We start from the raw sequence: 14,652 nt of genomic DNA, 5'->3' as shown, positions 1-14,652 counted from the left end.
GGATTCTTTCTCAGTTTACGGAAAGGAAAACATGTGAGGTCCCAGAAGGTTAAGTGACTTAAGATCACTTTGGTGGGTTAAACCTGAAACACATTTTTCTGGATTCTCAATCCAGTCCTACTTCTGTGGTATTGGAAGTATTGATCAGAGTAATAATCTATGGTATTGAAAAAGGTAAAAAGTTACGAGGTTAGCTAGTGAAAATAGAAGGTATTACAGTAGTAAATTTAGTAAACTAGGAACATGAGCCAGACCTTAGAGGAAGAGAGAGACCACAGCTAAACTGTGGAATTATTTGTACTCTGCTAGGCCACAAGAGAAGGGCAGAGAAGTGCACAGTAGAAATCCAACCACAAAAGGTAAAGGTCTTTGGTCAAAGCTGCACCACGTGTTTGCCTCTCAGGGCTGCCCTAGAAATTGCCCCCCCACCCACCTTATGATTCAAAAGAAAAAGATCCTGGGGATCCTGGGTGGCTCAGTTGGTTAAGCTTCTGACTTTGGCTCAGGTCATGATCTCACAGACCCCACGTTGGGCTCTATGCTGACAGCTCAGAGCCTAGAGCCTGCTTTAGATTCTGTGTCTTCGTCTCTCTTTGTCCCTACCCCATTCACTCTCTCTGTCTGTCTGTCTCTTCCTCAAAAATAAACATTTAAAAAAAATTTAATTTAAAAAAGAAAAACAAAAGAAAAAGATCCTAATTTTAAAAATGAAGTAAATTGAGACAGAGCTACATATGGCCTAGGAAACACTATCTTGAGGGAAAGTCTGGGGAGGGATTCGGTAGAATTGGGCCACAAACAGATACTGATGTCATCATGGGAAAGAAAATGATTTCTGGGGGTGCCTGGGTGGCTTGATCAGTTAAGCGTCTGACTCTTGATTTTGGCTCAGGTCATGATCTCACAGTTCGTAGGTTCGAACCCCACATTAGGCTCCACACTGAGGGGGGAAAGCGTGCTTGGAATTCTTTCTCTCTCCTTCTCTCTCTCCCCCTTCAATTCTCTCTCTATCACTCTCTCCTTCTCTCTCAAAATAAATAAAATAAAATAACAAAGAAAGAAAATGATTTCTGTATCAAATGGTGGATCCTGAAAACTACAGACTGAGGTCACAGGGCTTGTTGGTCTGTGTTTCTCCCCTGACTTTGCTCAGGGGCAGTGTTATGTGGAAATCAGGAAGTAATGTGCTGTATTGCCTTAGTGTGTCCTAGCACTGGAGGCTGGAAGGGAACTGTAGACATTCTGGCCCCCGGGCCTGGGATAAGCTGGGAAAAGCATGAATGTCTACAATAAAGCATTTATGCCACCTCATACTGCAGCATTTTAAGTCCTATTATAGGACCACACACTTAATCTTCACAGAAACTTGTAGCACGGGCAGCAACTACTAACCCCTTTAGAGAAATGTACAAGCAGGCTCAGAGGATTGTATATTATTTGTGGAAGATCAAACTATATGTGGCAAGGTCAGAGAATCCAAATTTCTGATTTCTCTTTTCCATTTTATTAAGCAGACTCAAAATCAAAATGGAGTAAAAAAAAAAAAATCACAATCCACAGTTAATGCAGATATTTTTCAAAAGGCATTAGCTCCTATTTCAAGAAAGTTACATGTTTAAAGTTTTCTTTCTAAATAGGTTCCCTTTTAAACGGCAAACTATTTTCTATTTAGTTTCCCTTCTAAATGTTTTTCCCAATGGAAATAGAAACTTTTGACATGAGGCAGCCTGGTCTTTATGTCTGGCTTATATTTTCTCTCTCTCTCTCTCTCTCTCTCTCTCTCTTAATTTTCTGTATTTTTTTAAGTAAACTCTATGCCCAACATGGGGCTTGAACTCAAAACTCTGAGATCAAGAGTCACATGCTCTACCAACTGAGCCAGCCAGGCACCTGATGTCTGATTTGTTCTAATTGTCACATCTAGTGACTACAAATAAAATAGATCACTTTTCAAATCTAGATCTTAAAGTTAATGGAACGGGATACATTTGGTAACTTGTTCTGTTAACATTCTAAAATTGAACACAGTGATAGGAGGCTCAAAAACTAGGCTATACAAACCTTTTGGTAGTTACTTACTACTCTTGCAAGATGATCACAGTAGTAGCAGTTAAGATGTAACTGCTTCCTGTCTCCTGAAAACACCTGCTCTAGGTAAGACACAAAGCTATCCATAGAAAGGGCAGTAACTATTGTGACAACCTTTGGAACACATTTGTAGGGGCATGTCCCTACATGTGACATGGCAGGGCATCCTTTCCTTTGGTTGGTCCTCTCATTTTCAAGTGAATGGAAGAATAAAGCTAATTACTTTGAAAGGCGTCAACAAAGGTTAATACGTTCCATTTTTATGAGAGTTATGCTCTTTGTACTCTGAGATTCTTTTATAAACTTATAGGACCTAGAGCCTTTGAGCTACATACTATATTTAATTAATCCAATGGTTAAAAACAGAAGTTATTCATTTATCAATGGACACTTGGGTTACTTCCATATCTTGGCTATGTCAATAATGCTGCAATAAACAAAGAGGTGCATATGTCTTTTCCAACTAGTGTTTTTGTTTTTGGGGAGTGAAGAAGATGTAATACACACACACCTACACACACACACACACACGCACACACACACAATGGACTATTACTCAGCCATAAAAAAAGAGTGAAATCTTGTGATTTGCAAAAACATGGATGGACCTAGAGGGTATAATACTAAGCAAAATAAGACAGAGAAAGAGAAATATCACCTGATTTCACTCATATGTGGAATTTAAGAAACAAAACAAACAAATAAAAAGAGACAAACAAACAACCAGACTCTTAAATACAGAGAACAAACTGAGGGTTGCCGGAGGGAGAGTGGGCAGGGGGATGGGATAAATCAGTGATGGGTATTTTTGGAGGGTCCTTGTTGTGATGAGCACTGGGTGTTACATATAAGTGATGAATCACTAAATTCTACTCCTTAACCTAATGTTACACTCACTATATGTTAAATAATTGGAATTTAAATAAAAACTTGAAACAAAACAAATAAACAAACAAAAGAGGCAAAAAAACCCACCAGATTCTTAAATACAGAGAACAAACTGGTGATTGCTAGAGGGGAGGTGGGTGGGGAATGGGTGAAATAGACAAGGGAGATTAAGAGTACATTTATCTTTTTTATTTAAGCATTTGTTTAATATATATTTTTGAGAGACAGAGAGAGAGAGCAAGCAAGCAGGGGAGGGGAGGGACAGAGAGATACAGAATCCGAAGCAGGCCCCAGGTTCTGAACTGTCAGCACACAGCCCGACGTGAGGCTCGAACTCACCAACCATGAGATCATGACCTGAGCCGAAATCAGACACTTAATCAACAAAGCCACCCGGGTGCCCCAATAGTATACACTTATCTTGCTGAGCACTGAGAAATGTAAAAATTGTAGAATCATTATATCAGCCACCTGAAACTAATGTAATACCATATATAAATTATACTTGAAAAAAAATTTAATGAAAACAAAAAGCAAAAAAAAAAAAAAAAAAAAAGACAGAAGTTACTCTCTTGACAGAGGAACTCAGCATGAAATATGGTTTGTCTATTTGTTGCAGGCTTATAATAAAAAATACGAATAATGCACCATTAAGTTAGTATGTTCAATGAAGAAAACAAATGTAGAAAACTATTTTAAAAGCCCTAGCTACCCTTGTGATGAGCATAGCATAACATACAGAGATGTTGATTCAGTACATTGTACAACTGAAACTAATGTAAATTAGGTGTCAACTATATTCATATAAAAACATTAAATAAAAGTAAAATAATATTAATACAATTATAAATACGTGCTATGAAGAAAATTTTAAATAAAAATAGTCATTAAGAATACTTCTTCTGAGACAAGCCAGACAACATTCACATGAAAACTGCACATGTCAAAAAAAAAAACAATCCTTTTTGACAGGCACAATTTGACATGTGCAATAGGAAATAAAAAAAATTCTATTAATTTTATGAATGTGTATATGTTCGTATGCCCATACATATAGATAGATATGTATGTATGTTATAAATAAATATTTCCTGGTGGACAGCCATCATTAATATTATAGTTGCATTAATTTTCCCCCTGAAGTAAACAAATACTACATATAATATCTAAATTTTCTGTATTCATGAATTTGTTTCACTCAAAAGAGAAGTAACTCTTGCTCTAAATCCATCAAAAGTGGTGTTTATCCAACATTATGAACATGTCTTCCATTTAATGTTTGAAATGGGTGAAGTTAAAATTTCTTACCATCCAAGCTGTGACAAAGTCCCCCATCCAGGTCCCTACTGCAGCTAATTTCATGAAACTTTCATTTCGGATGCCCATATAGTCTGTAATGATATATGCTCTGTGGAAACAAACACACAAGACATTGTCCAGACTGAGAGAGCTACATCGTCAAAGAATTCTGGTTCAGCAACACGCAAAGGGACTTCCCTCCCTTTCAACAAGATCTCCCGCTTTTGTCTCATCACATATGCTTACAGATCTGAAAGGCTCAGAAGAGCTCTGGGGGTGTCTGGGTCAGTTCCAATTAGATTTGAAGGCTGGCTGTGGCTATACCAATTACCACGTGCATTTCATTTTCAAGCTGTAAGACTGACAACAGCTTTTGGAAAATCAAACAGAGATACTCGGCAAAGGCATCATTTCATGCTCACTCAGGTATGAAGAGAGGGGAAACAATTCCTGAGTTAGAGTAACTTGAAAGGGAAGAGAAAAGCTCACTTTTTTTTCAGTTCTGTCAAGTCAGAACTATTGAAGACATACTGGGACTAGGCTTTACATAGAATATCATACCTGAACAATAGTCAAAAAAAGGTACATTTAAGAAAAATTTTAATGCAATGAAGTAACGTAAAATTTGATTCAAATATATGTGGTTTAAATTATTACTTAAATAAATAACAATAACCAGAAGATTTTATTTCACCTCTTTTTGTGTCACAATTTCTTGTCCACTTCCTATAACACTAATTCATGTTCTTTACAGCCCAAAGAGAGATTCAAAGGCATGACTGATCATTAAACACAAGTAACAAGACTATACTTACTGCATGTAATTTCATTTCTTTCTTCTTATTTGATTTCAAGAAAATCTAAGTATTATTTTCCTATGGTACAATTTCTCCAGGAAAACTGGGACACAGGGCGATCACTTAACTCACCCAATCAATACCACATAACTGATGAATGGTAATTAGGAATCAAATTTCCCTCTCTCCCTCTCTCCCTCTCTCTCTCTCTCTTTTTAAGTCTAAGGTTTTTTTTCGCTCAGATTTTTTTTTACATTAAATTTTGTTCCTTTTCTTAAACATAAGAGTATTAGTTAACCTTGATTCTTCTTAAATGAACTTTAAAATAAGATACAGTAGAAAATGATATGTTTGTTATTTAGTGAAACTATAAAGAAATACATTTTTGAAGTCATTGAGAGGTAAATCATCTCCAATTTAGTTTTTTTTTTTCTGGAGTTATTTCAGATAGTTTTTTTATACATAATATAAACAAATATTTAAATGGTTTTACTTAACAACAAAAATAAACTTATGAACTCTTAAAACAACTTTTTCCCACATGCTTCATTCACCTACCTTAGAAGATCTTTATAAAAATCTTAAGATCTCACCTCAGAATTCTGGGTCTCTATTCCATGGATTTCCATAATGGCCAAAGAAATCATAGCTATCATAAACTGCTTGCTTACAATATTCCAGAGATCACTATTTGCACTTTAAATACAGTGTCTCCAATACCTTCCAAGTCAGCGCAATGAAATGTATTATGATTCCTGTTTCACACATATGGAATTGAGGCTTCAGAGAGTTTTTGCAACTTTCTCAAGGTCAAGCATCTAGTAAATAGACAAGGTTTGAATCTAAATGATTGTCTCCCAAATGCAGGCACTTAACCACTATGCTGTATCTTCTTCCTATAAGGGTTAGTGAGATATAAAAAACACAAAGAATATCTATTCTTTTCCCCAGTATTTTAAAAGACATGAAGATCAAGACTTACATCCTTTGAGGATAATTCATAACAGAAGTCAAGGGCAGCATGCAGAGGCTGCAGCCCCCCAGAGTGACGATGAGTCTTGGATTCCCACCAAGTTCACCAAACTAAACAGCCTATGCATGAAAGCCCCCAAGTTAACTTGGACACCTTGGTCTTACTCCCCTCAGTATCACTATTACTGAACAGTTCTTGGGCAGTGAACTCAGTGTACTTTAGAGTATTAGCTCTGATAACTGTCCAGCTCTTTCAGTGACATTTCAAAGGATGTGTTGAATGCCACATACCTATCTGTTACTTTGCCAGTGAGTTCTAGAATACATTGAGCTAGGATGGAAATTTTGGGGTACATCCTTTGTGGTAATATAGGTATGTATAAGAGAAGACAGTCTCTTATTTCAGTATCTAAAAATAGGGATGAAATGAGGGCACCTGGGTGGCTCAATCGGTTAAGTGTCCGACTTCAACTCAGGTCACGATCTCACAGTTCATGAGTTTGAGCCTCTTATTGGGCTCTGCATCATAGCCTGCTTCAGAATCTCTGTCTCCCCGTCTCTCTGCCCTGCCCCTACTGGCAGAGTCAGTCAGTCAGTCAGTCTCTCTCTCTCTCTCTCTCTCTCTCTCTCTCTCAAAAATAAATAAACACTTAAAAAATAAATAAATAAGTAAAATTAGGGATGAGATAGGTAAGCTTGCAAGAGATCAATGATCCAGCCAAGAACTACAAAAAATCTAAATAAAATATTGGCAGTCTCTGAGTTGGAGAGACAACATTAGAAACTTAAGGAGCCACGATCCTCATCTTAAAGGGGTCCAGAAGGAAGTATGATACACAGCTGGCTTTACTTTCAAGACATTTGTCAAATTATGAATTATGTTCGGGGGGAGGCTAAGAGACGAAGCAGAAAGTCTGTGAGAAGCACAGCAGAGCTTTGGCAATTTTACCACGTTAAGGAGACTATTGTACTTCAGATCCTGCCAGAAGGAAAGGACCAAGAGAACACACAGAGCAATGGAAGGCTAGAGAAAACCAGAGATGGATGGGTCCTTGATAAAACTGAATCAGTCCTTCCCCACTCCATTTCATGACTGGATTAAGGTGATGAGCTTCTATTCTACCCATCCAACAGAGGAAAGAGTGAACATTTTCTAGAAGAATAAAATATCATCTAGATCCTCTACGTGTTTTTATATAGAACATCCATCAGACATTGAAATGTTACTAAGATATCAAGAAACAGGGCCATACCACCAAAAATCAAGAGAAAAGCCATGTCTAAGACTTGATAACAACAGGGAGTTATTTTGGCTATTCTTTTCACCTTTATTCCCCAGCACTTAGAGCACTGCCTGCATATAATAAGTGATCAGTGAACATTTGTTTAGTGTATGAATTAATGAAGCGAATCAAGTTATTCATGTTTCTACATGGCATGGGTAGATCTATGTATGTGAAACCCTAGAAACAGCAGTAAAGCGATATTTGAACTGTGGGCATGTGGTGAGTACTGAATACTATGGTAACAATGAAGATGAGATAGCACAACTTATGAAATAACTACTATATATATATATATATATATATATATATATATATGCTATATAAAAGGTAGTAGGTAGTAGGTATTCTGGCTTTTGCTGCTTTAGAGAAATATACAGAAGAATTACAAATTTGCTGCCTGACATAAAAATTTGCAACTACTAGTTCATTGATCTGCATACCCTATAACAGTAATATTTCCTGTACTGGTTGCAAAGGACAGAGTGTGCTTATATTTATATAAGCAATGTTAGCCAGTTTGAATATCACATTGAACTCTAATAAAGTGAAGCTGTGAAGCTTCATACCTAATGTTTTAGGGAGTGATTCAGAATAAAATTCTATCTGCTAGGAGGCACCATTAACATTTTTAGTTTTGCTTGGAGTTGTAGCTAATTATTTCAACTATTCCTACATCTTTTGTTTGTTTTGTTTTATACTTTAGCTAATTATTTCCACTGTGCATAGATCTAGAAAATCTTGCAGTTTACCAGCCTTCCAGGTAAATATCAATAATATCTTTAAAATATCATTTCTTTAAAAATTCTAAATGAATTTCTTTACAGGCTATAACTTCAGTTTTTATTTTTTCTTGAGATCTCAAGCCTGTCAAATCCATAACAGGTGGGTGTTAACAGCAATATACAGGACCTTAGAAATGTTCATAATTATCATAATAGCCTGAAAAGCTATCAAGACTATTGTACCTAGTGAAAACTATGTACTAAATGGGCATAAACGAATCAGGCTCTAAATAGTCAATAAAACTATAATCTAGTAAATTGATCTTATAGGGGAGAGTCTTGATCACTACCAACAAAAGTTCCAGTTCACTTCAGTCTATTACTTATATGTACATGAATATAGTCAATGCCAGGTGATTTAGGAGTTGAGTTTCTGAAAGTTTAACAGGAGGCAGTAAACATAGATCACCAAACCAATATGGATTCATGCTTCACTGAAGATCCATCTGTGGCCAGCTGGATTCATAATGTCACAGCTGTCTCTCCCAGCCATGTTTGGGCAACATAAACAAGATTGGGGGTTTCATACACAAGTAAATCATAGATAAGGAGTTGAGTTACATGAGTACAGTCCTGCATTAAACATAATGAAACTAAAGTGAAAATTCTAAGTATTCTTACAACATTGGGGAGAAAATTTGTCACTATAAAGCACCGGGAGTTAAACCTAGATTTATTACGATTTAACCTTCTGTCAATCCTTTTGTGTTTGTAATGAAATGATTAACAGTCTTCAATCCAGTCTATTATCCAAATAACCACATTTTAGCATTTTTGCTTGAAATTCCTAGTTCTTGCTTATTGAAAGGCTTTGATGGAGCTCAGTACACGTGTATAAACCTCTCAGGCAGGAACTAGGGTATAAACCTACAAAGCAAGATCCATTGGAAAGTCAAAATCCTACAGATAATTGTTAGGAGTAGCCTGGAATGATTAAATGTGCCTCTAGGCCTAAGAGTTCTTACAGATAAAATACCACCTCAAATTTCCCAACTTCAGCCATATATCCCCTCTAATTTTTATAAGGAAGACGTATATAAAAAGACTACAGATGGAGTTTTCATTGAACAAACTCAACCCTGAATGTGAATACATTCACCATACACCAACTATTCCTTTCATCCCTTGCTTTGTTTCAGCCCATTCAGTGAAATTCATCTGTATTAGATACAGAAACCTTAGTATGTCAGCAATTCCTCCCCTCTTTTATTCCTAACATTTGATTAATCACTAAGGTTACTTCTGAAAGGCTCACAAATCTATGCTCTTTTTCTGTCATCACTACTACCTACCAATGTCTCAATCCTGTTCATAAGCCCCTCTAATCTGAATTAAAGCAATAGCTTCCTTCTTCCCTGTGACTTTCTTCCTCTTATATTAGACTCACTATTATCACTACAATGACTTCTGGGGAAGTAATGCATAATACCACAGGAGAAGGTATCTTAGAACAAGAAAGTCCTAGGTTTGCAAACCACCTCCCACTCTATAATCTGGGACTAATGATCAACTCAACCCCTTATCTGTAGAGTTGGGATAAAAAATAACTATTCCTCACAGGGGTTTCTTGAGGATTAAGATTATTTCATTTCTGAAATAGGAAGGTAAAGCTTCTAACACAACAATTTCATAATAGGAGTGTAAAACATAGCAGACCTCTAGCCTACGGGCTCCCACTTTCTAAAATAATATAGTGGTTCCCACTGTCAAAGAGTAAAGCATGGATAAGAATACTGTCCACTCTCTGCCAAGCTTTCCTTTCATTTGGACTCCTCTCCTTTCATCTCACAATCTCCTTTTATTATGCCCTCCACCTCACCATAAAATCAACCTCACCAAAAACCCCACTATTCTATAATGCACCTTAGTATCTTTGTGTGCAATGCTCTCTTTGTCTGGAATGCCATTCCCTTTCTTCTGGTCTGAGATTACTAACTCAGCCTAGCCACTTAAGTCCCCCACCATTACCCCTGAAAGCTGTCCCTTCCCTGGTATTAAACATAACACTTGGAATATATTTCTCTTAAATAATTCTCCTAAAGTATTTTATTGATTTTCTCACACTGTCACTCTTTTCCACAAGACTTAGCTCATCAAAGAACATGTTTAATTTCCCCAAGCAGGTGAATTTTTTTGCCCAGTTTATACTATGATTCAGGGTGTAATAAATATTTAAATGAACTAAGTGGTCCATTGATTAATGTAAAATTACTTAGATCATCTAACACCAGAGTCAAACTAGGAAGAGGATAAACAGATAAAAGATTAAAAAAAGAATCTACAATAATAGATAAACTAAAAAGAAACATCAAAGATGAGTAGGCCACATAATTATGATATTCTAACAAAGAACAGAATATCATTGTATCATTTATATTTCCCTTCTAGAATAACATGTTGGAAGTAAAAATATAATCAAATCAAAATGAAGAACACATCTTTGACTTTCTGCAATTACATGTTGTAAATTATTTAATTTGAATGTAATTTAGTTGGGTAATAAAGAAAAAAAATATAATAAAATCTCTGCACGATAGCTACAGAATCTTATTATTTAAAAGAATCTTTTTAAATTAAAAATAGAACTACCATATGATCTAGTAATTCCACTACTGGGTATTTATCCAAAGAATATGAAACCACTAATTCAAAAAATATATGTACTCCTATGTTTACTGCAACATTATTTACAGTAGCCAAATTATGAAAGCAGCCCAAGTGTCTATCAAGAGATGAATGGATAAAGAGGATGTGGAATATTACTCAGCCATAAAAAAGAATGAGATCTTGCCATTTGTAACATTGATGGATCTAGAGAGTATAATGCCAAGTGAAATAAATCAGAGAAACACAAATACCATATGATTTCACTTATATGTAGAATTTAAAAAATAAATGAAAAAAGAAAAAAAGAGAGAAACCAAAAACCAGACTTTTAAATATAGAGAAGAGGGACACCTGGGTGGTTCAGTTGGTTAAGTGTCTGACTTTGGCTCAGGTCATGATCTCATGGTTTGTAGGTTCGAGCCCTATGTCGAGCTCTGTGCTAACAGCTCAGAGCCTGGAGCCTGCTTCAGATTCTGTCTCCCTCTCTCTCTGCCCCTCCCCCACTCGCACTATCTCTCTCCCTTCCTCCCTCCCTCACCCCTTCTCTCTCTCAAAAATAAACATTAAACAAAATTTTAATAAATAAATAAATACAGAGAACAAACTGATGGTCACCAGTAGGGAAGCAGGTAGGGAGGAGACACAAAATAGTTGAAGGGGACTAAGAATACACTTACCCGTATTCAGGAAAGTCACAGGATATAAAATCAATGCACAGAAATCTGTTGCATGTCTATGCACCAAAAATGAAGCAGCAGCAAGAGAAATCAAGGAATTAATCTCATTTACAATTGACCAAAAGTCATTAGATACCTAAGAATAACCCTAACCAAAAGGCAAAAGATTTGTACTTTGAAAACTATAGAACACTTATGAAATAAATTGAAGAAGACACAAAGAAATGGAAAAACATTCCATGCTCGTGAATTGGAAGAACAAATGTTGTTAAAATGTTCACCCATAGCAATCTACACATTTAATGCAAACCCTATCAAAATTCCACCAGCATTTTTCACAGAGCTCGAACAAACAATCCTAGTTTAAATGGAACCACAAAAGACCCCAAATAGCCAAAATAATCCTGAAAAGGAAAAACAAAGCTGGAAGCATCACAATTCCAGACTTCAAGCTGTATTACAAAGCTATATAATAATCAAGACAGTATGGTACTGGCACAGAAACAGATATATAGATCAATGGAACAGAATAGAAAACCCAGAAATGGACCCACAGCTATATGGTCAACTCATCTTTGACAAAGAAGGAAAGAATATCCAATGGGAAAAAGTCTCTTCAACAAATGGTGTTGAGAAACTGAACGGTGACATGAAGCAGAATGAAACTCAACCGCTTTCTTACACCATACACAAAAAATAAATTCAAAATACATGAAAGACCTAAATGTGAGACAGGAAACTATCAAAATCCTGGAGCAAAATACAGGCAGCAACCTCTGTGGCAACTTGGCTACAGCAACTTCTTACTAGATATGTCTCTGGAGGCAAAGGAATCAAATAAAAAATAAATTATTGGGACTTTATCAAGATAAAAATCTTCTGCACAGAGAAGGAAACAATCAGCAAAACTAAAAGGCAGCCTACAGAATGGAAGAAGATATTTTCAAATGACATATCTGATAAAGGGTTGGTATGCAAAATCTATAAAGAACTTATCAAACTCAGCACCCAAAAAACAAATAATCCAGTTAAGAAATGGGCAGAAAACATAAATAGACATTTTTCCAGAGAAGACATCCAGATGGCTAACAGACATATGAAAAGATGCTCAACAACATTCATCATCAGGAAAATACAAATCAAAACCACAACAAGATACTACCTTACACCTATCAGAATGGTAACATTAACACCACAGGAAACAACAGATATCGGTGAGGATGTGGAGAAAGGGGAACCCTCTTGCACTGTTGGTGGAAATACAGACTGATATAGCCACTGTGGAAAACAGTATGGAGGTTCTTCAAAAAGTTAAAAATAGAGCTACCCTATGACCCAGCAATTTAACCACTAGGTATTTACCCAAAGGAAACAAAAGTATTGCAAAGGGGCACATGCACCCCGATGCTTATGGTAGTATTATCAACAATAATCGTATTATGGAAAGAGCCCAAAGGTCCATCAACTACTGAATAGATAAATAAGAGGTGGTATATTTATACAACAGAATGTCACTCGGCCATCAAAGAGAAAGAAGTCTTGCCACTTACAATGACAGGGATGGAGCTAGAGTGTATTATGCTAAGTGAAACAAGTCCGTCAGAGAAAGACAAATACCATATGATTCACTCATATGTGGAATTTAAGAAACGAAACAGATGAACATATGAGAAAGGGAAAAAAAGGGAAGCAAACAATAAGAGACTCTTAACTATAGAGAACAAATTGAGGGTTGCTGGAGGTGGGTGGCAGGACATAGGCTAAATGGGTGATAGGTATTAAGGAGGGCACTTGTGTTCAGCACAGGGTGTTACATGTAAGTGATAAATCACTAAATTCTATTTCCAAAACCAGTAGTACACGCTATATGTTAACTAACTAGAATTGAAATAAAAATTTGAAAAAATAAAGAGTACACTTATCATGGTAAGCACTGAGAAACATACAGAATTCTCAAACCACTGTATTATATACCTGAAGCAACACTGTATGTTAAGTATACTAAAATTAAAATTTTTTTAAATAATAATCATAAAGCCACAGGGATATATTTTACAGTATGGTAACTATAGTTAATGACATTGCATTGGATATTTGAAAGTTGCTAGGAGTGTAGATCTTAAAAATTCTCATCACCAAGAAAAAAACCTGTAACTATGTATGGTGACGGATGTTAACAAAGCTTATTGTGGTGATCATTTCACAATATATATAAATATCAAATCATTATTTTGTACACCTAAAACTAAGATAGTGTTGTACATCAATTATAGCTCAATAAAAGTAAACAGATATATGGCAAAAAATGATAGGTAAATAAATAAAAGAATCCTTTTAAATGAGACTAGGTATCAAAATGAAACGTTGTGCACTGATTTGCTGGCACAAATCATACAAGAGCTATATAGTAAAATACATTTCTATTATTCATGTGGAAAAAGAAAGCAAATTTATTCCACTCACCTTCAAATGGATACTGCCGAGCTACATGTCATTTGTTCTTTGAAGTCAAAATTTAGGAGTTTACAAGGTTATAAAATAATAGTCTCAAAACTAATTTTAAGGTTACAGAATTGTTGTGGTTATACCCCAAGTTTCTGTCTTAGGTCCCTTTTTCCCTCCCCTTCACAAACATTCCAGAAGTGGGCAATCTAATTGGATGCCCAAAATGGGCCTATCTTCTACTTCTAATGAATTAAACAGCCAAGACACTTCATGTATCTTTTCTAAAGTCACTGGAAAAACAATAGAAAGAATAAAAACTTTAAATCCTGAACTTTTTGCTAAGAGAGCCCCAGTAAATCCCCAAAGGAATCCAGAGAGCCACAAATTACTTAAAATTAATTTCATATTAAACTTGATCATGTTTTAATGTTAAATAACATTTCAGTGTGCTTATAACTATTCAGATAAAATATATCTGAATTGTAAAGTGAATTGCAGGCGGAACCAGAGTGGCATTAATTAATTTATCCTACATAATGATGCTTCCTTCCAAACTAATTAGAGAGGCATAAAATAACTTATAAATTCTGCTAAGATTCTGATGCTGCTCAAAGTAGAACAAAAAGCAAGTTCAATTTTAATGGGTGTTTTTCAGTCAAGGTAAGTGTTCAGGCTGTTAAAAGGTCAAAATAGATAAGAAATAATGGAATGGAAACACCGAGACATAAATACAATAATTAACTTTTGGCAGAAACTATAATTTTTCCACTGTATATAATAAAATAAAGAAACATGAAAAATGAGACTGTCC

General features: G+C 35.7%; 1 protein-coding gene across 3 annotated transcripts in view; it reads right to left on the bottom strand.

The window, feature by feature from the left end:
* TMEM117 (transmembrane protein 117) overlaps positions 1 to 14,652 on the bottom strand; it is a 485,771-nt gene that overhangs the window by 234,418 nt on the left and 236,701 nt on the right. For all 3 annotated transcript variants that reach the window (XM_042946297.1, XM_042946299.1, XM_042946298.1), the window contains exon 4: positions 4,285 to 4,384. In XM_042946297.1, coding sequence (XP_042802231.1) covers positions 4,285 to 4,384 — 100 coding nt within the window. The remainder of the gene's footprint in view (positions 1 to 4,284; positions 4,385 to 14,652) is intronic.

The sequence above is a fragment of the Panthera leo genome, chromosome B4 (assembly GCF_018350215.1).
Source record: "Panthera leo isolate Ple1 chromosome B4, P.leo_Ple1_pat1.1, whole genome shotgun sequence".
In the NCBI taxonomy this organism is placed as follows: domain Eukaryota; kingdom Metazoa; phylum Chordata; class Mammalia; order Carnivora; family Felidae; genus Panthera; species Panthera leo.
Note: the sequence above shows the minus strand (reverse complement) of the source record. Positions and strands in the feature narration are given on the sequence as shown.